General features: G+C 41.0%; 1 protein-coding gene across 1 annotated transcript in view; it reads right to left on the bottom strand.

Annotated features, from left to right (window-relative positions):
- LOC102840356 (aromatase-like) overlaps positions 1–22,776 on the bottom strand; it is a 30,761-nt gene extending 7,985 nt beyond the window's left edge. Inside the window, exons 1-4 of the mRNA XM_006831649.1 lie at positions 22,598–22,776; positions 18,150–18,300; positions 6,712–6,866; positions 4,070–4,246 (exon numbers count right to left, since the gene is read on the bottom strand). Coding sequence (XP_006831712.1) covers positions 4,070–4,246; positions 6,712–6,866; positions 18,150–18,300; positions 22,598–22,742 — 628 coding nt within the window. The 5' untranslated portion in view covers positions 22,743–22,776. The remainder of the gene's footprint in view (positions 1–4,069; positions 4,247–6,711; positions 6,867–18,149; positions 18,301–22,597) is intronic.
- Between the last annotated feature and the right edge of the window lie 438 nt (positions 22,777–23,214).

Below are 23,214 nucleotides of genomic sequence, written 5' to 3'. Positions count from 1 at the left end.
ATGGTGATGTTTCTGACTATTCCTTTCTCTCCCCCTCCAGTGTCTATTTTATATTATAATGCAAGGAAAACCAAGATTCAAAAGACAGCCAAGCAACTTAACATTATTCCCCCTTTTTCCCCATTCCAACCATGTCTCAATCTCTGTATGCCAGAGCCCTGTAGTTCCAAGGTTGTGCATACATCATTCTTTAACTCTGTCCCACTTAGTCCATTAAAACCTGCATAATTGTTCTCCCATCTGCTTTGTTCTTCCATTCCCCTCTCCCTTCTTGTATATTGCCCCCCTCCCCAGCACCCAAACATTCCTTATGCACGTTTTTTAAACCATACACTATCCCCTAGTTCTGTTCGAATGACTGTTTCTTGGTTTATGTATAGGTTTTTCATGAGCACAACTGAGTATTCCAGAATTCTCATTCTTTGCAATGTTGTTCATAATTTGTCATGACCCACACAGTTGAATGCCTTTATATAGTCAATAAGGCAAACATTTTTTTTCTTATTCTCTGTTTTTAGCCAAGATCTGTCAGACATCAATAGTGATATTCTTCTTTCCACATCCTCTTCTGAATCCAACTTGAGTTTCTAGCAACTCCCTGTTGATGTACTACTGCAGTAATTTAAAAATTATCTTCAGCAAAATTTTATGTGCATATTCTATTAATGATATTGTTTGGTAATTCCTGTATTCTCATGGATCACCTTTCTTTGGAATGGGCATGAATATCAATGTCTTCCAGTCAGTTCAGCAGGTAGCTGTTTTCCACATTTCTTGGTAGAGATGAAGGAGCACTTCCAGCATTGCATCCATTTGCTGAAACATCTCAATTGGTATTCTGTCAATTCATGGATGCTTGTTTTCAACAATGTATTCAATGCATCTTGGATTTCTTCCTTCAATACTATATAATCTTATATATTTATCTTTGGCTGAGCCTCCAACTCCCTCTTACTCTTCTGTACAACGGGGACTTTCAAGGAGACTAATAAGTATGTCTGTTACAGCCTCAGCTCTAGCACCAAGACTGGTCAAACAGCCATGCCACTCTGCTGTTTGGTAGCTGAGAGTCATATTTTAATTCCAAGTAGTGTTGGGTAAGAAGAGTCATTTAGTGGAAAATCTACTTGACTCACATAACTCATTAATAGCTTTCAGTTCGAGTCTCATCTCATAGTGTTTTATCCATATTATGTTCACAGCACCCATCACATTGTTTTCATGTTGATTTTTAGTCCAGAGTGCAGAATTTGACTACTAACCGAAAGGTCAGTGGTTCAAACCCACCAGCCATTCTGCAGGTGAAAGATGTGTCTCTGTAAAGATAACAGCCTTGGAAACTCTATGCGCTAGTTCTACTGTGTCCTATAGGGTCGTTGTGAGTTGGAATTGACTTGATGGTAATAATTTTACCCAACACTATATAGTTCAAAAGGAAGGCAAGCCTTTAGGCTGGAGCCTGGTCCTCTCTGACCACAGGCAATGTCCTTCCCTCTTCGTTGCACTGCGTCCCTCAGGCAAATAGAGAGTTTCACAAGTTCCTGATGAGAATGGAAACAAATCCAGCTTGTTTCAGCTGTGCCAGTTCTTGGGATTTGCAGTCTACATGTATGTTCATCGGTAAGTTAATAGAGAGTCTGACAATTCCTCTTACATGATCCTTCTTAACAATCAATGCTTGAGGGGAAAAAAGAAGCAGGACTTGAAACATACGTGCCTGCCTTTTTAAAGTGCTAAAGAAAAGATGGTGCTGAACCAAGCAGTGGGGTTATGCATGACATTGCTATGAATCAAAACCAACTAGATGACACCCAACCATAACAATTTTTGGAGCGATATGCAAAACAGGCAAGTTGGAAATAGAGTTCCCATCTGAAAGGGGAATGAGTGGAGGTGGTTCCGACTCATAGTGACACTGTATAGGGTTTCTGAGGTTGTAAATCTTAATGGGAACACAAAGTCTTATCTTTCTCCCATGGAATGGCTGGTAGATTTGAACTACTGACCTTTTAGTCAGCAGCCTAACTTGTAACCCACTATACTATCGGGGCTCCTTGAAAAGGGATTGTTATTTTTGTTCAGTGCTGTTAAGTCAGTTCCAACTCATAGCGACCCTGTATAGGGTTTCCAAGGAGCAGCTGGTGTGTTTGAATCACTGACCTTGTGGTTCAAACTGACCTTGTGGTCCAGTTCTTACCCTACCAGTGTTCTTGAAAAAGGATTGCTGCTGATGTTAAGTGTCTTTGGGTCAGTTCCAACTCATAGTGACTCTGTATAGGGTTGCTGAGAAGTGACTGGGTGAGTTTGAACTGCCAACCTTGCAGTTCAAACAGAACTTGTGGTTGAGTGCTTATCTTACAGCGCAACACCTGGACTACACAATCTTGGAGTGAACGCAAGCTTGCATCCAATGACAATCGGATGAGTTTCCCAGGGTTCTCTTAAGATGTAAAGAGCAGGAGAGAAGAGGCAATGAAAACTGAAGAGTAATGCAGGGCTCTAGTTTCCCTGGAATCCTGGTGTGGCACTGTGGGTTAATGCACTGGACTGCAAGGTCAGTTTGAACTGCAAGGTTGGTGGTTTAAGCTCACTAGCCTCTCCTGGGAAATCCTATACAGGGTCGCTATGGGTCAGAACTGACTTGATGGCACTTAACAACAAGAACAATACTATATTAGATATTTATTATTTTACTGTTCATATCTCCCTCAGAAATGTAAGTTCCTTAAAGACAAGAACAAATATCTCTTAATTGTGTACTTTATGCCAGAACATAGAAAAGTGTCTGGCATAAAGTACACAATAAGTAGCTATCTGTTGAATGAATGTGTGAACCAACATATACTGCTATAAATTAATTCTGTAATAACTAAGCTGGACATAATTAGTATTCAGTGGTAGAATGTAATTAACCCAAATGACTGATGATTGGGTTTTGATGTTGTGGAAGTTGTTTTAATTTTTTTTTTTTTTTCTTGAATCAGAACCGACTCCATGGCACTTAAAAACAACAGCAAATAAATGTCAAATGAGAAGCTGTATGTAAATCACTTTTATATGGCTTGTCATATAGCAAACCCACTGCCATCAAGTTGATTCTGAGTCATAGTGGCCCTATAGGTCAGCGTAGAACTGTCCCCAGGGATGTAAATCTTTCTGGACTCAGACTGCTATGTCTTTTCTCTGTCAGATCAGCTGCCAGGTTCAAGCTAAGCACCTTTAAGTTAATAACCGAATGCTTTAATCATGAAGCCACAGGGGCTCCTGTTTCTCACCTGCCCACTGTTGTTGAGTTGATTTCAACTCATAGGAGCCCTATAAAGACAGAGTAGAACCACCCTATAGGAATTCTAAGGCTGAAAATCTTTACAGAAGCAGACTGTCACATCTTCTTCTCCTCAGAGTTGCTGGTGGATTTGAACTGTTGACCTTTTGGTTGGCAGCTGAGTGCTTTAACCATTGTGTTATGCTGTGGTGAAATTAACCCTGATGCTAACTTAATGGTAGCTGTCATCACCATTTCCATCATCAACAGCAACAGCATTAACATCACTATGATCATCATTTAGAAAGATTCACAGTATTCATATTTAGTAGCTTTGAGAAAGGAATGCATATATATGCACATGATACGTATATTTCATATTCAAAAGTATGGTTGTAAATGGTTAAGTATGAGAGGACTTTAAAGTTTATAGAAAACTTTCATTATCTTTCTATTCCATTTTTCTATGAACTTTTTAAAAATTCCCTCATATGTCAGTTTGACTGGTGGTAGGATATGCTAATGATCAAACAAACTGATCACATTTGTTTGCTAAGTTTCTGCTCTATTCCTTAGAGAAGTCAGGAGAGAAAAGAAATATAAAACAGCCCACAATATTTGGAAGTTTACATCTCTTCAATGAATAAGGCAGAGGTTCTAGGTAAACAGAAAACAAACTTTAGAAAAAAGTACTTGCTAAAACAAAGTTAATGTATAAACACTATGCTTGAATCTGTTATCCCACTTGTCTCCTTCTTTGATAAAAGATAGAATGTAAAATCACAAGAATGAAAGTTTCAGTACCGTCCAAGGGGATCCCCAAAAAGAGTACGTTGGAGGCATGCAGCATGACGCGTCGCATGAGGGTCAGCACGTCCACATAGCCAGATGCAGTAGTGACCTCCTCCAGCCTGTCCAGATGCGTTTTGATGGATTCGACGCAAATCGCCACCATTCGTACAAGTCTGGGGCCAGACAAAGCTGAAGAGTACACATGAGTCAAGTAGCTACCATGAATAATCAGGTTATCCTGGGCTTTTTTTTTTTTTTTTGGTGTTCAGAGCTTAATTATCCACAATTTATAACTCAATAGCTGGGTGAGAGCCTTTATGTTGTAGAGCAATAATATCATGGACTCTGTTTAAAGTTAAAGTAAAAGAGGCTAACTGAGGGATAGAGATGGTGTGGACTGGGAAGATGTCCAAATTTACAGAGAGAAATGGCCTTTCCATCAGACAATGAAGAAGAAAGCATTGGTGTACAGTTGGAGCAAGAACTAAAAGTTAGAACATCATAATTGGCTGATAAACAATCAAAAGAATCAATGATAGGTGGCTAACAGAAAAGTGGGATCACACAACAGGTTAAGGGACCACATGCTGTTAGGTTTATTACAGATGGTCATAGTGCAATGGCAGAATTGGTTTTTGGGTTGTTGTTGTTAAGCGCCATGGAGTCAGTTCTGACTCACAGTGACCCTGTATAGGGTTTCCCAGGAACGGCTGGCGAGTTTGAGCTGCCTACCTTGATATTCCTACAGCGTCACACCTGGACCTATAAATGTATTACCTTAACTGGAAAAAGAGACTTTGCAGATGTGATTAAGCTCCAGGACCTCAAAATGGGGAGATGATCCTGGATTATCAGGATGGGTCCCACCAAATAACATGGTGGTGGTGGTGTGCTGTGAAGTTGATTCCAACTCATAGCGACCCTGCATAGGGTTGGTTTCTGAGGCTGTAAATCTTTATGGGAGCGGAAAGCCTCATCTTTCTCCCACAGAACGGCTGGTAGTTTTGAACTGCTGCCCTTGAGGTTAGCAGCCCTACTTGTAACCACTACGCTAACAGATCTCCTTCTAAATCACATGAGTGAGTCCTTAAAACAGAATGTTTCCAGGCTAATGTCAGAGTCAGAAAGACATGGTGGAAGAAGTGTCAGGGAGCAGAAATGTGAAGGACTTGACCTGCCACTGCTAGCTCAGAAGATGGAGGAAGGGGGCCTGGAGTCAAGGAATGTGGGAAGCTAGAAAAGGCAAGGGAAGAGATTCTCCTCTAGAGCCTCCAAAAGGAACATAGTCCTACTGATGCCTTGATTTCTAATTTATTGAGGCCCATGTCAAACTTCAAGGAGCTCTGCTAGCGTAGTGGTTACAAGTCAGGCTGCCAACCTGTCAGCAGTTCGATACAGTGGTTCCGTGGGAGAAAGATGAGGCGTTCTGCTCCAGTAAAGATTTTCAGCCTCGGAAATGCTGTGTAGGGTCAGAACTGACTCCAAGGTACATAACAATAATAACATGTCAAACTTCGGAGCTACACAACTGTAAAAGAATAAATGTGTTGCTTTAAGACACTAAGCTGTGCTAATTTGCTATGGCAGCTATGTTGTTGTTGTTATGTGCCGTGAAGTCGGTTCCAACTCATAACAACCCTGTACAGGGTTTCTGAGGCTGTAGGTAACTAGTAAAATGGGCCTGCATGCACTAGAGTTGTCCTGAGTCAGGTGATGAGTGGCTTCACAGATGGAGGAGCAACACTCTGCTTAGACAGGCATAGCTTTCCTTGTTTTAATAGGACACGGGAGGTATCTAAGTTCACTGAGCAGGCTGGCTGGAGGGAAGAATACAGATGGTACATCATCAGACCTAAGACACATCTAGTCCCCAGTTCTATCACTGACCAGGTTTCCTGGGAATGTCTGTCTTCCTTGATGTTAATGTCAAAGGTTGGTTGTATGTTTCTGTTCCCCAACAGCTTCATTTCTAGCAACACTTAGTAGAGAGAGGGGGTGATGGAAATCACTGGATAAGGAAGCTTGTGAAAGGGTCTCTGATCTTTTATTTCGGACTGTGTGTAGCCTAAGCATCAATCACAACCTCTCATTTCTTCAGTTATAAAACTCAGAAGCTGGACTGGATGACTTTCTAGTTCTAAAATTCTCTAATTTCATTCACACATTTTCTTTCTACTAAAACATCTGGTCTAGACTGCCAGGCAATGATTGAGCAAACACATTTTTTGGCCATGTTTAAATCAAACATATGGTTGGCGCATTACAGTCTTAACTGAAATGACCCTAAGAATAGGACTCCATCTCTTCTTTATGTCCATGAAGAACAGACTTTATGGTGGTCCAAAAGTAGGTGTGGGGTTGTATCCTCCTGTTCACTAGTATTAGAACCTTGGGCAAATTCACTTCTTTCTACATTGGTTTTGTGATCTGTAAAATTAAGTAATAAAAGTGTTGACCACATGAGGCTGCTGTGGAGTTAATATACCAACTGCTTAGAACAGTGTCCACGTTAGAGTAAACACATCCTGAACGTTAGCTGCTCTTCTTATTGTAATTTTAGAATTATGAAGCAGTGGAAATGAAAAATATGACTTCAAAAAAAAAAAGATACACTCACAAACAAAAGAACAGAAGGTAGCCAGGTATCTGCTTACCTTGCATGAAGAAAGGACGAATCACTTTCCAGAGGGCTGGATTGTTGTTAAATATGATGCCGTTTTCATGCATGCCGATACACTGTAACCCAAATTTGCTGCCAAATCGGGAGATGTAATGACTATGCTTCATAATATGGGTCATACTTGAGGACCTAAAAAGACAGCAGGCTTTGGTATTAATCTGTATTTGCTTATTAGTTCTTTTTTTGAACTTTTTTTTTTTTTTTTTTGTAGTTTGAGTGACAGTTGATAGAGCAAATTAGTTTCCCATTCAACAATTTATACATATTTTGTTCCATGACATTAGTTACAATCTCCTCATTGTAGCAGCATACTTTCCACTTTCTTCCTGGGTTCCCTGTTTCCATTCATCCTTCTTCACTGCCCCTTCCTGCCTTCTGAACTTGGTATTTGGGTAAATGTTGCCCTTTTGGTCTATACGGTTAGTTGTTCTGAGAATTATGTTCCTTCATGGTGTTATAGTTTACTTTGTGGAAAAAAATTGAAGTAAAAGATAATGGAATCTTTTTACAAACTTTTTAAGTCCCCTGTATACACATTCTCCAGTCTCTAATAAAGAAACTCTGGTAGCATAGTGGTTACAAGTCGGGCTGCTAACTTGAAGGTCAGTAGTTCGAAACTACCAGCCATTCCGCAGGAGAAAGATGAGGCTTTCTGCTCCCGTAAAGGTTACAGCCTCGGAAACCCTATGCAGGGTCACTATGAGTCGGAACCAACTCTATGGTACAGTACCACCACCAGCCTCAAATAAGGTCTGGCCTTCCAAATGGAATATCAGTCTGGGTTTGAAGGATATATCTTCTTCAGCAGTTCTTGTCTTGAGGTTGGCTGACTGTCATGGGCTATCTTGGTTTTCTGCATTCCATGAAAGAATGACTCATCAGTCTCCAGGATCACAAAGTCTCCCTGATTCAGGAAAAGGAGAGCCATTAGACAGCCATAGCTGAGGCAACACTGGGCCCTTGCCAATAGTGCAGGCTCATGCCAGCTTCTAAAGCCTGACTGATTGCTTTGCCTTCCCAGGAGGAGCCCAAGAACTAGGAAGGAAGGGGTAGTTCTTCCTGCTTCTCCACTCCTCATTAATTTCCTCTTCCTGCCCCCCACATCCCAGTCTAATTAAGACTGAGACCTATCAAATGTCATAAAATTCTAGCTGAAGAAGCTAGAGGTCCTGTCCCAGTGGTGTTGCTAGGGGGGTACAGGGGGATGTGTAAAGATTTACAGCCTCAGAAACCCTATTCAGCTTGGCACATAACTACCACTACCAGTGTTTTTATAGTTAGTGATTTTGTCAAATTTTCTAGTGTTTTAGCTATAATACTGTGGCAATTTAGCTATAATACTGTAGCTAAAGCACCAGAATATTGTGGTCCTGGTATAGCGCTATACGATAAGCACTGGACTTCAAGGTCAGTTTGAACCACGAGGTCAGCGGTTTAAACTCACCAGTCACTCCTTGGAAACCCTAAACAGAGTCTGTGTGAGTTGGAACCAACTCAACAGCACTTAACAACAACAACAACAATTGTGGTCATTAGTATTTGTGAACATATATCAATAATTTTTTTAAGAATTAAGCTGCTATTAAAGGAAAAGGAGAAAAATCAAATAAGGCTTACACTCACTTATTAATAATGTAATTTCAATGCAGAAAGATATTACTAAACAATTTTGTTATCTTTAAACAATTTACAACCATATTTATCACATATTATTCTACGATTAAAATTGATAGAAAGCATCACTAATGATTTTGTATGGTCTGGTACGGGAGCAAGTCCTTGGGTGGGGGTGTGATACCAAGAGCACTTGGTGACACCAACCCTAATAATGTCCCTGAGCTGCACATGTGAAGAAAAAATTATCTTCTCAGGCCAGTGGTGCAGAATTCCTCTGTGCAGAGAGACTTACTTTATTGAGAAGATGTTCTGTGAACCCCTAGACCCTGAATGAAGAGAACATGACTCTTCATGATGAACGGTGGTGGTGGCAGGTGCACTGGGTGGTAGGTCTAAGTGGCACCAGTGGAGAACAGAGGGAGAGGAGCTGAGATGAATGTTGGATGTGGAAAGGAGTTGGGGAGGAGAAGGTTCAGCAAAGGATTGAGTCTGGGAGAAAACAATGTCTATTAGGAATTTGTGAAGTTGACATTTGTGAGGTATGTGTTATAAACTCTTTACTCATCTACCAAGAGGGGAAAAACGTAGAAACCAGAGGAAAGGGCCTGAGGAAAGAGAAAACAGATTAGAGGAGGCACCTTATACAGGGTCACTATGGGTCAGAACTGACTCGATGGCACTTAACAACAACAACAACAAGCCTGGCTGAGGACTAAGTGATGACTGTTGCTACGCAGCTGTTAAGTGTCTCTGAGCCAATTCCAATTCATAGTGACCTCACGTGACAAAGTAGAATGCCCCACAGGGTTTTCTAGGCTGTAATCTCTAAGGAAGCAGATCATCGGGGGTTTCCTCCTGCACAGCAACTGTTGTTGTTGATGCTGTTATTGTTATTAAGTGCCATCGAGTTAATTTTGATTCATAGCGATCCTGTATAAGGTTTCCAAGGAGTGGTTGGTGGGTTTGAACCACCAACCTTGTGGTTCAAACCAACCTTGCAGTCCATTGCTTTATCCCACAGTGCCACACCAGGACTCCAGCATCAATGGGTGGATTCAAATCGCCAACATTTTGGTTTCCAGTCAAGAGCTTAACTGTTGTTCCTGCCAGCAGGTGTCCTTGCTTCAAAGATTCAAGGTCATGAGATTGGAAAGATTTCCTGAGCTCATAAACTAAGCGGCTAACCCTCTTATGATGAGTAAGAGGAAGGGTGTTCAAGGCACATGAGGATGGTGTTTATCATCAGCACATGGAGAGGACAGCAAATAGAATTGTCCATTATTTTCACGAATGTCAATATTGCAGACTTAGAGCGACTGAACTGCAAGATGTATCAAATGTCATTGGTGTTATCTTTATATCAGATGTTTAATTTTGATTAACTTTATGTTTATTGCAACTTTGGTTTTTCCTCCCCTCGTATTCACTGAAATCTTATTTTCAACTGCAGGTTTTGCTACCATGGGTTTTTTGTTTTGTTTTGTCTCCGAACACACAGGCCTCAAGATAGGGAGTGGCTCCTATATTACAATGGTTTTCAAATGGCTGTTGTAACACATATTCCTCCCTCTCAAATTTGATACTTGATTCCAAAAGGACCGACTTAACCACAGTGAGGTAGTTCAGCTGATGCCTGCTGAAGTAGATTTCCATAGAAGACATGGACCTAAAGAGCTTTGCTCTGGCTGAGCGGATTAAGCTGTGAGCTTAATTAGCCAAACTCTTACATTCATGGAAGGGTTGTAGTCCATGTTGTTGTTGTGAAGTGCCGTCAAGTCGATCCCGACCCGTAGCGACCCTGTATAAGGTTTCCGAGGAGCGGCTGGTGAGCTTGAACCACCAACGGTGGTTTGCAGTCTGGCGCATTAACCCACAGCGCCACACCAGGACTCCATAGTACTATTTAAAATTTAAAAGCAAGCCTCTAAAGTAATGGCAGTATGTGTCGCTGTAAGATTCTCACCAGACTCCAAACTACAAGGTCCGCAGTTGAAATCCACCAGCTGCTCCTTGGAAACCCTACACAGGATCGCTCTGAGTCGGAACTGACTCGAAGGCTCTTAATAACAACAACTATAAATGAAAGTGGAATTATTATTATTATTCTATAAGTCAGTGATTTGTTGTTGTTGTTGTTAAGTGCCATCGAGTCGGTTCCGACTCATAGTGACCCTGAACAGGGTTTCCGAGGTTGTAAATCTTTACGGGAGCAGAATGCCTCCTCTTTCTCCCACGGAGCAGCTGGTAGTTTCGAACTGCTAACCTTACGGTTCACAGCCCGATTCGTAACCACTATGCTACCAGAGCTCCTATAAGTCAATGAGTTACATAATATTTATCTCAGGAAAAATTCCTATTTACAAATCAAAACACTATTAAGTCAAATTTTCTTGACTCCCCAGACAATATTCACCAAATGATTCTGAGTTTTAGGTAAGTTTTTCTCTTCCTAGAAACAAACAAACAAAAAAATCCAGATGCTTCTATTTGTATTTCAGGCAATTAATTTGACTGACAAATAGCTCAAATTTTTGTTCTACATAGAAAAATCATGCAGAGTAAACTGAAATTCTTATTAACTAATAGATTTGTGGCATTTGGCGGTTCAGTCTTACCAGCCGCTCCTTGGAAACCCGATACAGGGTCACTCTGAGTTGGAACTGACTGGACAGCACTTAACAACAACAGCAACAACAGATTTGAAAATGCTAGCAGGAAGTAAGTAATTTGTATAATCTTCATTCACAAACTCATTATCAAAAATTGTTAAGTATATTGCAGACAACCAGAACAGGATTTTTTTTTTTTTTTTTGCTACCACCTCTTGACATTTTGTCCATTGAAATAACCACATTGACTTGTCAATTTCTTTTGTGGAACTGCTAACTATTAAAAAAAAGAAACTAAAAAAACAAAACACACACACACAAACTAGAGACCCAACTAAGGAGTCCTTGGGCAGTACAAATCGTTGAGCCTTAGACTTCTCCTAGCTGAAAGCTTGGCGGTTCAACCCCTCCCTTACACCCAGGTGTCTCTAGAAAGAGACTTGGACAACGGTCTTGAGAGCCCAATGGAGCAAGTCGGAATCTATGGACTTGGGATCATCTTTAGTAGGAAATGACAGCAAACTAACAAGGGTTCTTTAGTCAATAAGAGCTTTAAAAACCTGTGTCCATTAGGGGGCGCCAACATTTTAGTTATTTTGGATCAGAGGCTCAGACCAGACATGGGACAGAGCAGACAAAGCAGAAGTAGTACACACAGAAATCAGCAAAATGTCATGGGCCCTAGAAGACCCATTTAAAATGAGGTAATTAATCAAAACTAGGTGGATGAGTCTCATGAGAGTAAACTGAGAAACTAAAGATGAGAAAGTTGGTGAAGAACGAGGGACCCCCAACCCAGAACTCCTCCTGGCATCCATGGTCACTGTGGAGAGCTCACTCTGACTGTGTATCTAGGACTGTTAACACTGATTGAGGGAACGTTACATTGACTATTTGGGAGAGTGAGGATTTCTCACCACTGGGGAAAGACCAAGTGAGTCCCCAAGCTGAGAAGTGACAAGCTATTTGGTCACTGTAATCCTTATTTTTCCTTAAACATGACCAAAGTAAAACAAAATCTCCAGAAATAGCAAAGTGATTTTCTACTAAAAACAGGAAGTTGTCAAGAAGTAACCTCTTAGGTGGTAAGGAGAAAAGGAAGCCTCCAGTTCTGAGTTTAAACAACTCACACACCTGTGACCAGGTACAAGTGATGTGTGCTAGGAAAACAGAGAATCCAGTTCATGAAATAATGGTACCAAACATTAACTTGCCTTGTGTAGACTTGTTCTATGCCTGAGACTTAAGCTCCATCAATTCTATCATCTTTCCACTACCCTTTGACCCACAAATAGCCTCATTACCCAGCTTAATTTCCAGGGTTACTGTGAGAGGTAAACCAAAACAAAACTTTATGATAGAGGGACATGGCTTTAACTCCCTAACCAAGTGAGACAAACTGGTACTCATCTCCTGATGGGATGCCAGATGAAACACTTAGAACCACCAGGGACGTATTATTACAAGAATGTTTAATCTGAATCAAATATAGTGTTTAGACCTAATTTTCAGTTTCCAAGAAATACAGGGAATAGAGAAATGCTTTAAATGATGCCAAGATGCAATAGTAAGAGAAATTCAGAATGTGGGACCTCCTATAAGACAATTGATCCAGTCTCTTCAAAAAGCCAATTTCATGGGGGAAAAGAGTGGGGGGAATTGCTCTTGCAACTTCTCTGTTCACTTGAAAGTTTTCTTAATAGAAAGTTAGAAAGGACATTTTCTTGTTAGTCATGAAAACACTCCCTTCCATGCATGCTCAAAGCCCTCAATCCTTATTAAATCCAAATCTTAGGTTACTTCTTTACTCAACATTGTTTGTACCAGGGTAACTAAATGGGGTTGGAGAGAAAAGCCACACATGAGCACAGCTGCGCTCACACATGCATGTAAGTACACACTCACCTGTGCACGCACACATATGCTGATACGTCTCAGTTTCATTTCAACAGGGTCCTTGTGATAGTGGGCAATTTTACTCAAATTTCCATGATCTATTCACTATTTCAGTCTTCTAGATGTCTATTGTATCCAAACTCCTCTGTCCTCAAATGTTTGCTATTTCCTCCCCACTCAATCTCAGCTAAAGGCTTTCTTTCCTGTTTTTCTGAGAAAATAGCAGTAACTAAAAGAGAACCTCTGCAAATTCCAACTACCAGGATTTGTTCCCATATATTCAGCCTTCACTCCTGAATGTTCACATATTCCCTAGAACAGTGCCCTTCTTTCTCCTCCATCAACAACCTTTCTCTATAGTTGGTCAGTCCCATCATCACAAACATGCTATCCTATCAACTATCTTAATCAGCAAACTCATTTGACCCCCTTATCCTCGCCAGCGACTGTTCCATTTCTCTGCTCACTTTATAGCAATCTCCTTGGAAGAGTTGTCTATACCTGCTACCTCTGATTCTTATCTTCTCATTCTTGACTCTGGTCAGCCTTTTGCCCTCACCACTCCACTGAAATGGCTCTTGTCAAGGTCACCTGCCACCTCTCTGTTAACTAAACGCAACGCTCATTCACGTGTCCTGTAAGCAGTGTTCGATGTGGATGACCATTTCCTCTGGATAAACATTCTCCACTTTGCTTCCAGACCACCACATGTCTCCAGGCTTCCCTTTTCTGTCTGGTTCTTCCTTTTCAGTTTCCTTTGTTAGTGTCTGAGCACTTTATACTGGAGAGTCTCGAGGTTCAGTTTTCCTTAGTCAACATTCATTCCTTTTAGATATCTCATAGACATTTCAAGTCTAACATGTGTCAAGTAGAATCCTATTTTCTCCCTATTCTAATCAGCTCCACCGATCCCAGGTAATGAAACCCTCATTCTTCTAAGTGTTCAAGGGAAAAACTGTGACATCAACTTTACTCTTCTCTGTTTAATTTCATCTCATCATCTTATCACCTCTACTAAATAACCTCATATGCTTGTGAAAGCTGGACAGTGAATAAGGAAGACCGTAGAAGAATTGATGCTTTTGAGTTATGGTGTTGGAGGAGAATATTGAAAGTGCCATGGGCTGCCAGAAGAACCAACAGATCCATGTTGGAAGAAATGCAGCCAGAGTGCTCCTTGGAGGCCAGGGTGGCCATACTTTGCACATATTGTCAGGAGGGACTAGTCACTGGAGAAGGATATCATGTTTGGTAAGGTGGAGGGTCAGAGAAAAACAGGAAGACACCCCCCCACACACACACACACCACAGTTAGATGGATTGGCAAAGTGGCAGCATCAATGGCCTCAAGCGTGGCAACAATTGTGAGGTTGGCCCAGGATCGGGCAGTGTTTTGTTTTGTTGTACATAGGGTCACTATGAGTCGGTACCGATTCGATGGCACCTAACAACAACAGCGACTCTCACCTGGACAAGTCACCATCGTTGGTCACCTGGATTATTGCAGTAAATTTCTAACTGGTCCTTCTCTTTCTATCTTTTGTATACTTGCAACCTGTTCTCAAGATAGCAGCCAGAATGCAAATGAGTCAGATATGTCAATCTTCTGCTTGGAATTCTTCAATGGCTTCCCATGTCACACAGGTTAAAAGCCAGATTGTTACAGTGACCTCCAAGGCCTGACATTACTGGGTAACCTGTAACCTCTATGACCTCACCTTTACTATTCTTCTACTCAGCCACAACGGTGCCTGGAACATTTCAGACAGAATTCTACCTCAGGACCTTTGCATTTGCTGTTCCTGCTCTCTCTGATATTTTTCCTCTAGATCTTTTTGTGGTTCACTCTCTTACTTCCTTCAGGTCTTTATTGAAATGACATCTTCTCAATGAGACCTGCTTCGACCACCTGCTTAAAACTAGCTCTGCAACTGGTCCTTCCCTCCTTCCAAGACCTCTTGCCTATTTTAGTTTTCTATACAACAAATATCTACCTGGTAAAAAGTGTGACCAACTGCCTGATCTGTACAGGACAGTTTTAATTTTAGCACTGAAAATTCCATATTTGAGAAACCCTGTCAAGTCCCAGGAAAACTGAGTTGACCATCCTACTGATGTATTATTATATGTTTTACTTATTTATTACTGATGTTGCTATTAAGTGCTGTTAAGTCAGTTCAGACTCAGCAACCCTGTTTTGAGTTTCCAAGTAGTGGTTGGTGGGTTTGAACTGCCAGCCCTCAATTCAAAACGACCTTGAGGCCCGGTGCTTATTCTACAGTGCCACACCAGGGCTCCTAGTTATTACTAACATATTTAAAATACACTCATATTGCTCCACGAGGGTCGGCTTTTGGGGCTGATTTGTTCGCTGCTGTACTTCAAGAGCCTGGAACAATATATGGCCCATATAAATCCTCAATAAGTATCTATTTATTTAATGAATGTTATTGTTGTTAAATGCCATTCAGTTGGTTCCAACCCATAGCAACCCTGAATAGAGTTTTTGAAGAGCAGCTGGTAAGCTTGAACCACCAACCTTACAATTCAACCTGACTTTGCAGTCCAGTGCATTAACCCTTAGCACCACACCAGGATTCCATTTAATGAATGGAGCGACAGTAATTGCTGTTAAAGTGCTGCCGAGTCGGTTCTGACCCATAGCGACCCTGTGTAGGGCTTCCGAGGAGCAGCTGGTGAGCTTGAACTGTCAATTATCATAAATTAGGATCGTCCAAAGCTTCTTGTTGTTCTTACATGCCATTGAGTCTGTACCGACTCATAGCAACCTGTATAGGGTTTCCGAGGAGTGGCTGGTGGGTTTGAACTGCCAACCTTGCAGTTATCAGTCTAGTGTTTATTCTATAGTATCACATCAGGACTCTATCCAATGCTTGGTATATTGTAAATTCTCAGTAAAGGTATATAAAGAGAATGAATTAATGCCCTGTATGGCGCTGTGGGCTAATATGTCAGACTGTAAAGTCGTTTGAACTGCAAAGTCGGTGACTCAAACTCACCAGCCGTTCCTTGGAAAGCCTATACAGGGTTGTTATGGGTCAGAATCAACTCGACAGTACTTAACCACCACAACAAATTAATACATGATTAAAATGAATGTGCAAATACAACCCTAATCAGTATGTTAACTGCTAACAAATGTGCAAATATGACCTTAACTAGTAGGTGAGCTGACAATCACCTTTATGGATTATATTTATGACACATATTCATATATTGTTGCTCCCATAGCAACCCAGTATACAGTTTCCAAGGAGCGGCTGGTGAGCTTGAACCACCAACCTTGCAGTTCAAACAACTTTGCAGTCTGATGCATTAGCCCACAATGCCACACCAGGACTCCATAGTCATATACACATGTATGAAATACTGTCTCATATGCAGCATGTGTTAGTTTAGAGAATAGCTCAGGCATAGGTACTGCTGTGCCCCTTCATGGGGGAATGATGCTCACTCATCTAGGAATGACTGGCATTTTAGGCCATTCAAAACTTGCCCAGGTTAGTCAGCTCACCCAAATTGCTCGGTACAGACTCAATGGCATGTAAGAACGACAAGAAGCTTTGGATGATCCTAATTTATGATAGTTGACAGTTCAAGCTCACCAGCTGCACCTCTAACATCTGAGAGCTTCCTCTGGAGTTCTATAGCGCCAACCATTTTAGGACCATGCTGGTTGGAAAGGCCCGGACAAAATGGACTATAATTTCTACACAGTGGTAATGACTACAGACCTCAAACTTTTGAAAAGAAAAAATTATATATCTTGCAAACTATTCAAATAAAAATAAAAAGCTTTCTGAGGTCAAATAGGGTCTTTTCAAGAGGTACGGGGAGTTCTGCAAGGAACTTGAAGAGTGAGCAAGAAAAGGAGACTGGGACAAACATGTCCTATTACCTCGGGGACCAGCCTTTAACAACAAAATTGAACGGCTCTGAGGCAATTAAAGAGAACACAAAGATTCCAACAAGAGAAAAACCTGAGAGGACAGGACAAGAAAGAAGCTGGACGAGCTTGGGGAGAGCCACACGGGCTGCATCCACGTTCCCAGCCTGTATCAGCCCTGGCCTGGTCAGGGCAGGAAAGGTCACTTTCCTAATTAAGAAAGCAGAGTGGTCAGAAGCTACTCCCTCACTGTTACAGGGTTAAGATTCCTACTTAAGGAATCTCAAATTCCCTGAGAATCCCTCTTTGCAGCCCAGGGAATTTATCAGATGAAGCCTAAAGTCTGATACTCTAGTTCTTTCTCTAATACATTTTTTTTTTTTTTTCACTCCAATGTTGGCTTTATAGCTACTACTACCACCTAGTATGGGATAATGAGCTGGAGTCCTAGTATGGGATAATGAGCTAGCATGGGATGGAGTCCTAGTATGGGATAATGAGCTGACCCACAAGTTCAGCTTGAACCGCAAGGTCGGTAGTTCAAATCCACCAGCCACTCCTTGAAAATCCTGTACAGGGTCTCTATGAGTCAGAACCAACTTGATGGCACTTAACAACAGCAACAACCTTATCAAGTAGTCCTCGTGTGGCACTGTAGGATAAGCCCTGGATTGCAAAATTGATTTGAACTGTAAGGTGGATGGTTCAAATCCACCAGCTACTCATCAGAAGCCCTGTACAGGATCGCTATGAGTCGGAACCAACTTGACGGCACTTAACAACAATAACTACCTTACCAGGAGTCCTGATGGTACAGTGTTTAGTGTTCGGTTGCTAATCCACCAACTGCTTTGAGAGAGAAAGGTGCTTCTGTAAAGATTACAATCGTGGATTAGAGTTCTACTCTGTCCTACAAAGTCCTTATCAGTCAGAATCAACTCAACAGGAGCAATGGATAATGGGAACACCGTGCCTAGATTCAAGAATAAGATAATAAGACAAAACCACTCCAATCATGCTTAGCTACTTCCCCTAAATGCAGGTATCTTAGGCCGAGCTCTTTAGAGAAGAAAAACCAGTGAAGTTTATATAGGTATAGATACACTCCCAAGCCCATCTCACTGCCACCAAGTCCATTCCTATTCAGAATGCCTTACGTGACAGGCTGAAAATCTAAATAGAAGCACACTGTCTCATCTTTCTCCCGTAGAGCTTCTGGTGGGTTCAAACTGCTAATCTTTCGTTTAGCAGCCCGGTGTTTAATTCACTGTGCCACCAGAGCTCCCATGAATATAGGAAATGGCTCCTTAGGTTGTAAAGGCTGATAAGTTCCAAGCCCAGTCTCAATTTCAAATCTTTGTCTCAGTTTCTGAACAGACTCACTTGCTGATGATGAGTGTCTCCTCTCCACAGATCCAGACCCGCATGAACTCTCCGTACATCCTGTTGTAGTAGTTGCAGGCACTGCCAATTCCCATCCACAGGAATCTGCAATGTGAAATGACGGGGCCAATTCCCAAACAATAGCCAGGACCTAGGAAAAGGATCACATCACAGTAAACATTTTAGCAACATCAAATTAGAAACCTCTTTTTATTGCTCTTGCCTTTATTATTTTACATCTTCTGATGTCTAGTTGTGAGTTCCTAAAAAGAAAACCAAAATAAAGTGTGACTCTCTAGGATAAGCACTGGACTGCTAACCTCAAGATTGGTTGTTCAAACCCGTCAGCCATGACTCAGAAATCCTATTCAGGGTTTTTATGAGTCAGGTTTGACATGATGGCATTTACCAATAAGCTTAGCAGGAGGCTCTTCACCCCTCTATAAATTAAAAAATAGCTTACTTCTCACACAATTTGGTCTCAGTCGCCTCAGAGTCTGAGCAAACTGGGTCTGCTCCCTTCTTGCATGCCCAGCTGAGCCGGTGCTTTTCAGGTACAAGTCGGCCATCCATTTGGTAACAAGTATGAAAACTAGAGCAAGTGACAAGCTGACAGGTCTGCCTGGCTGCTTAGTTTTACCTGAAAGCTTGATTTTGAAGGAATGGTTGGATTAGAGCTTGTAGTTTGGGTGTGCTGTTTTTATTGTCGCCAAGTGCTGTTGAGTGGTTCTGACTCATAGTAACCCTGTATAGGGTCTCCAAGGAGCTGCTGGTAGGTTTGAACCGCTGACCTTGAGGTTAGAAGTCCGTGCTGATCCTACAGCGTCACATCAGGACTCCATTTAACTGAAAGAAATAAGGTCTGCAAAGATAATGTCTAAATAAAGAATAGCCATCTCTTTTGCTTCCTCCAAAGGGACTCAGTTTAAGAAAATAATCTTAAATTAAACCCCATTAGGCAAAAATAAAGCTAAGAACTAGGGAATTCACAACGAATATGGTCAAACAACTCCACGGCACACCACCACCACCACTACCACCACCATGGTCAAACTAGAGTTGAAATCCAGTGACCACAAGAGGGTGACCACGTACTGAGGCCATTGCTTCAGTAGATGCAGAATTGTGAAGAATCTAGAACCAGGGAGAAATACAGGGAGCATGGTGCGGTGCTAAACCTGGTAGCTTCATTTTACCAAGGGTGGTGAAAAATTAGATTATAAACTATTTGGAATGATTTTAGGAGTTTTACTGGGAAGTGGCTCTTCTAAATCTTTCTCCTGTGGTTCCAGTAAAATTGTTATGAAGCCAAAACATACCCAACTGTATGAGATTGCACTCTTACTCCAGGGGCAAGAGTTGTGTTATAATCTGGATAATTTAACTTTTTGCCTGAATTATCTAAATCAGATGTGTAGTCCTAAATTCAGCAAATAATGTTTGCTTTTCAGCAAGAGCTAAGTTAATGTGGTTGAAACTGGGAGACTGTCACCTTCTTCATTTTTTTTTTTTTTTTTGTCCTTTAAAGGGAAGGAAGTTCATCACATTTCAAAGTGGATAACTGACTTTATATTAAAATAGTTTCATTATATTTTGGAGAGATTTCAACAAGAAGATTTGAGTGACTCTAGGAGGAGGTTTCAAGAAGTCTGTGGGAAAATGGAATGAAAAGATAATGGAAGTTTTCCATGAAGTTTTTGAAGCCCATTCATATATTTTCTTAATGTGTCATCAGTTACGCCTACTTCAAATAAACTAAATACTCTTAAAACAAAATATTTGGCTGAGTATTTACACATTGTTATATTCTAGATGCTCAATAACTATTTATGCTCTCATAAAGATTTACAGCCTCAGAAACCCTCTACAGGGTCGCTGTGTTGTGTGCACACAACCAACACAGCAGTGGAGAGCTGTCATTACTGACTGAAAAGGGGGTATTGCTTTGAACTCTGTGCTTTGTTTGATAACCTGAGAGTGCTAACCAGAAGAGAGGAAGAGTTTTGGAGCTTAGTGCCTTGTTTGCCACTAATTGTATGTCAATTTAATAGATCTAACGAACTCAGAGGTCCCTACGAGGTATAGACACTAACTACTAGTTAGGGACTGGAGGTGGTATGAAAGCATAAGTTGGTCCCCATTAGAGTCCCATGGCAGAAAAAAGATTAAGTGAAAAAATTCACAAAATGTGTATCTTGTACTCTGGCTGGGGAAAAGGATGCTCTAGCAAAGAAGCAACATTAGTAGCACATCAGGGAAATGTTCTGGTTGTGTCCACACTAAACTGTGCTCTGTTTATCTGGGAGAATGCGTACCTAGGCATACAGGGATTGTGGGAACCTCTGTTGGATCTCAAGAGAAGCAGTAAATACTTTACTGTATTTTTGTGCAAAGACCTCTCCCTCCTGGAAGTCAATAGCTAAGACCTCACACCAGAAGTCATAATCAAGAGGTTGTTACATGCCACTCCTAGGCATACCCCTAGACAAACCTGTACACATGGGAACCAAGGGATATGCACATGGATGTTCACAGCAGCATTATCCTCAGTAACCTCAAATGCTCATAAGGAATTTTGTTATTATTGTTGTTAAGTGCTATTGAGTTGGTTCTGACCCATAGCGACCCTGAACAGGGTTTCCGAGGCTGTAAATCTTTACGGGAGCAGAAAGCCTCATCTTTCTCCCACAGAGCAGCTGGTAGTTTCGAACTGCTGGAATAGAACTGGTAAATAAACCAAGAGATACTCATATAACTGACTACAACCTGGCAATAAAAATGAGCAAGCGATAGCAGTATGTCACAATGTGCCTGAGTCTCACCAGCACAATATTGAACAAAAACATCAAGAGAGAGAAGATATGATTTGATGGATAAAATGTTTAAAATCAGGCATAATTAAGCTATAATGTTTGGAGATGTAAACTCTGAAAAGGCAAGAAATACCTCTGGGGATAAGAGAAAGGACGTAATTGAGAACAAAACCAACTAAAAGTTCTATATTGAGTTGTGTATTAATGTAACCTAAATACTAGGTTGAATCACATAGAGAGACAGGCAATTATTGGGGAAATTTTTTAAAAGGATCCAGACATGCGGCACTTTGTACCAATCTCTTATATTCCCAGCACACTAGATGAGGGCAATCACACCTAAAATTGTGCAAGAGTTAAAACCATATCAGTTATTTTATGAGATTTGGGAGAAATATCTTGTCATCAAGACTTTTCTCTGAAAACTAAACAAACAAAAACAACAGTCAGAAGTGACTATGATGATTCTAGCATTCGTGTTGGAGAGGTAGATTTTTCCATTTAAATTATCTGCATAATTACATTATGCTGTACTTTTAATTAAGTTTAGTTTAATCATACTCCTCTTGTGGCGCTGGAAGATCAGCACTGGACTACGAACCACAAGATTGGCAGTTCAAACCCACCAGGTGCTCCTTGGAAACTATACATGGTAGCTATGAGTCATAACTGACTCCATGCACTTAACAACAACAACCATACTTTTAATTGACCTACAACAGCTTTTTGGAGATTCTATCAGGTTTTGATGTTGAAGGGAATGGTAATGACGCCCATTTTCCCTTGCCAGTCAGGTCTTTTCCAACTCTTATGCAGTTCCATCACTAAATCCCCAAGGAATAAAAACAGATACATACATAAAGAAAAGGATGCATACAAAGAAGGATGACATGAAGTAGGACCAAGAAGAGTACAGAAGGCATTTCAGAGACATTTTCACCTTCAGAGCAAAATTGAAATTAATAGAAAGAAAAGGAAAAAAAAAATCCTTGGAATTAAATTAGATTTTTTTTCTACCCTATCTCAAGTTTGTCTGAAAGGATACTCATGCCAAATCTACTTTACCAAAGCAAAGTGTAGACTGGGAGCCATTATCTAAGATATTTTGTAAAAGTCTATTTTGATTTTAAATGTGCAGATAATTAGTATCAAAGACATATTTTCTATGTTCTAATTTTCTAGTGAGAGACCTGGTGAGGTGTTGTAGGATAAGTACTGGACTGCTAACTGTAAGATTGGTACTTCAAACCCACCCACCAGCCTCTCCTCAGAAACCCTATACAGGATCACTGTGAGTCGGAACAGACTCAATAGCATTAAACAACAACAATTTACTAGTGGAAAACACTAGTGGCTCCATACAATAAGTACGGGACTATGAACCACAAGGTCAGTGTTTCAAGCCCACTAGCTGCTCTGGGGAGAAAGGTGAGGCTTTCTACTCCTGTAAAGATCTCAAGCCTCAGTAACCCTGTCTCTATGAGTGGAAACCGACTTGATGACACTTAACATCAACAACACCAATTTGCTAACATGGCCTGGTCTTCACAGATGTCCCAGGCTGACTCTTTGTCTTTCTGCACAATTTTCTTTACTCCCACGGGCATTTATTACAGAGATACATGACTTATTTACCTGGGATTGAAGATGTGCCCTCAAAATTCCAAACCAGGAGAAGTAAGCCAGTGAGCAGCAGAACTGGCATGGTGGTGACAGGCATTACGTCAGTCACCATATTGGTGATGTTATAATGCATTGGGTTTAGCATTTCCAAAATCATTTCTCGTCTTCTTGATCCACAGGGGAAGCAATCTGAAGACCTATGGAAATCAAAGGGCAAGACAAATCAGAGAATCCACTGAAAGTTTCCTCTAAGTCTCCTTTTGCTTTGAAGGATGCTGTGCTATAAAACTCTGTGCTTTGTTTTATAATGTGATTGGACACGTAGACAAATTTGTGGTCACAAGTCAAAACAAACCCAGTGGAGATCTTTTGGCTTTAGGTACAGCATTTCTGACCTTGGTAAGAGTCTCAGGTTCATTTAGACACTTGGTCTGATAGAACTTTATCATGTTGACCTTGAGTGGGTAGAGTGACGCCTGTGCATTTCCAATAGAGCCAAGTTTCTTACTAAGACACAAGAAAATTAAGCTCATTCCAATGATGGGACCCTTTCACAACATCATCGGCAGGTTTTATTTAGGCAATCCTTTTTCCTGGAAGGCAAATCAATTAAAAGACAAAAAAGGAAT

This window comes from Chrysochloris asiatica, unplaced genomic scaffold (genome assembly GCF_000296735.1).
Source record: "Chrysochloris asiatica unplaced genomic scaffold, ChrAsi1.0 scaffold00004, whole genome shotgun sequence".
NCBI lineage: Eukaryota > Metazoa > Chordata > Mammalia > Afrosoricida > Chrysochloridae > Chrysochloris > Chrysochloris asiatica.
The sequence above is the reverse complement of the archived record's forward strand: the minus strand, read 5'-3'. Positions and strand labels throughout refer to the sequence as shown.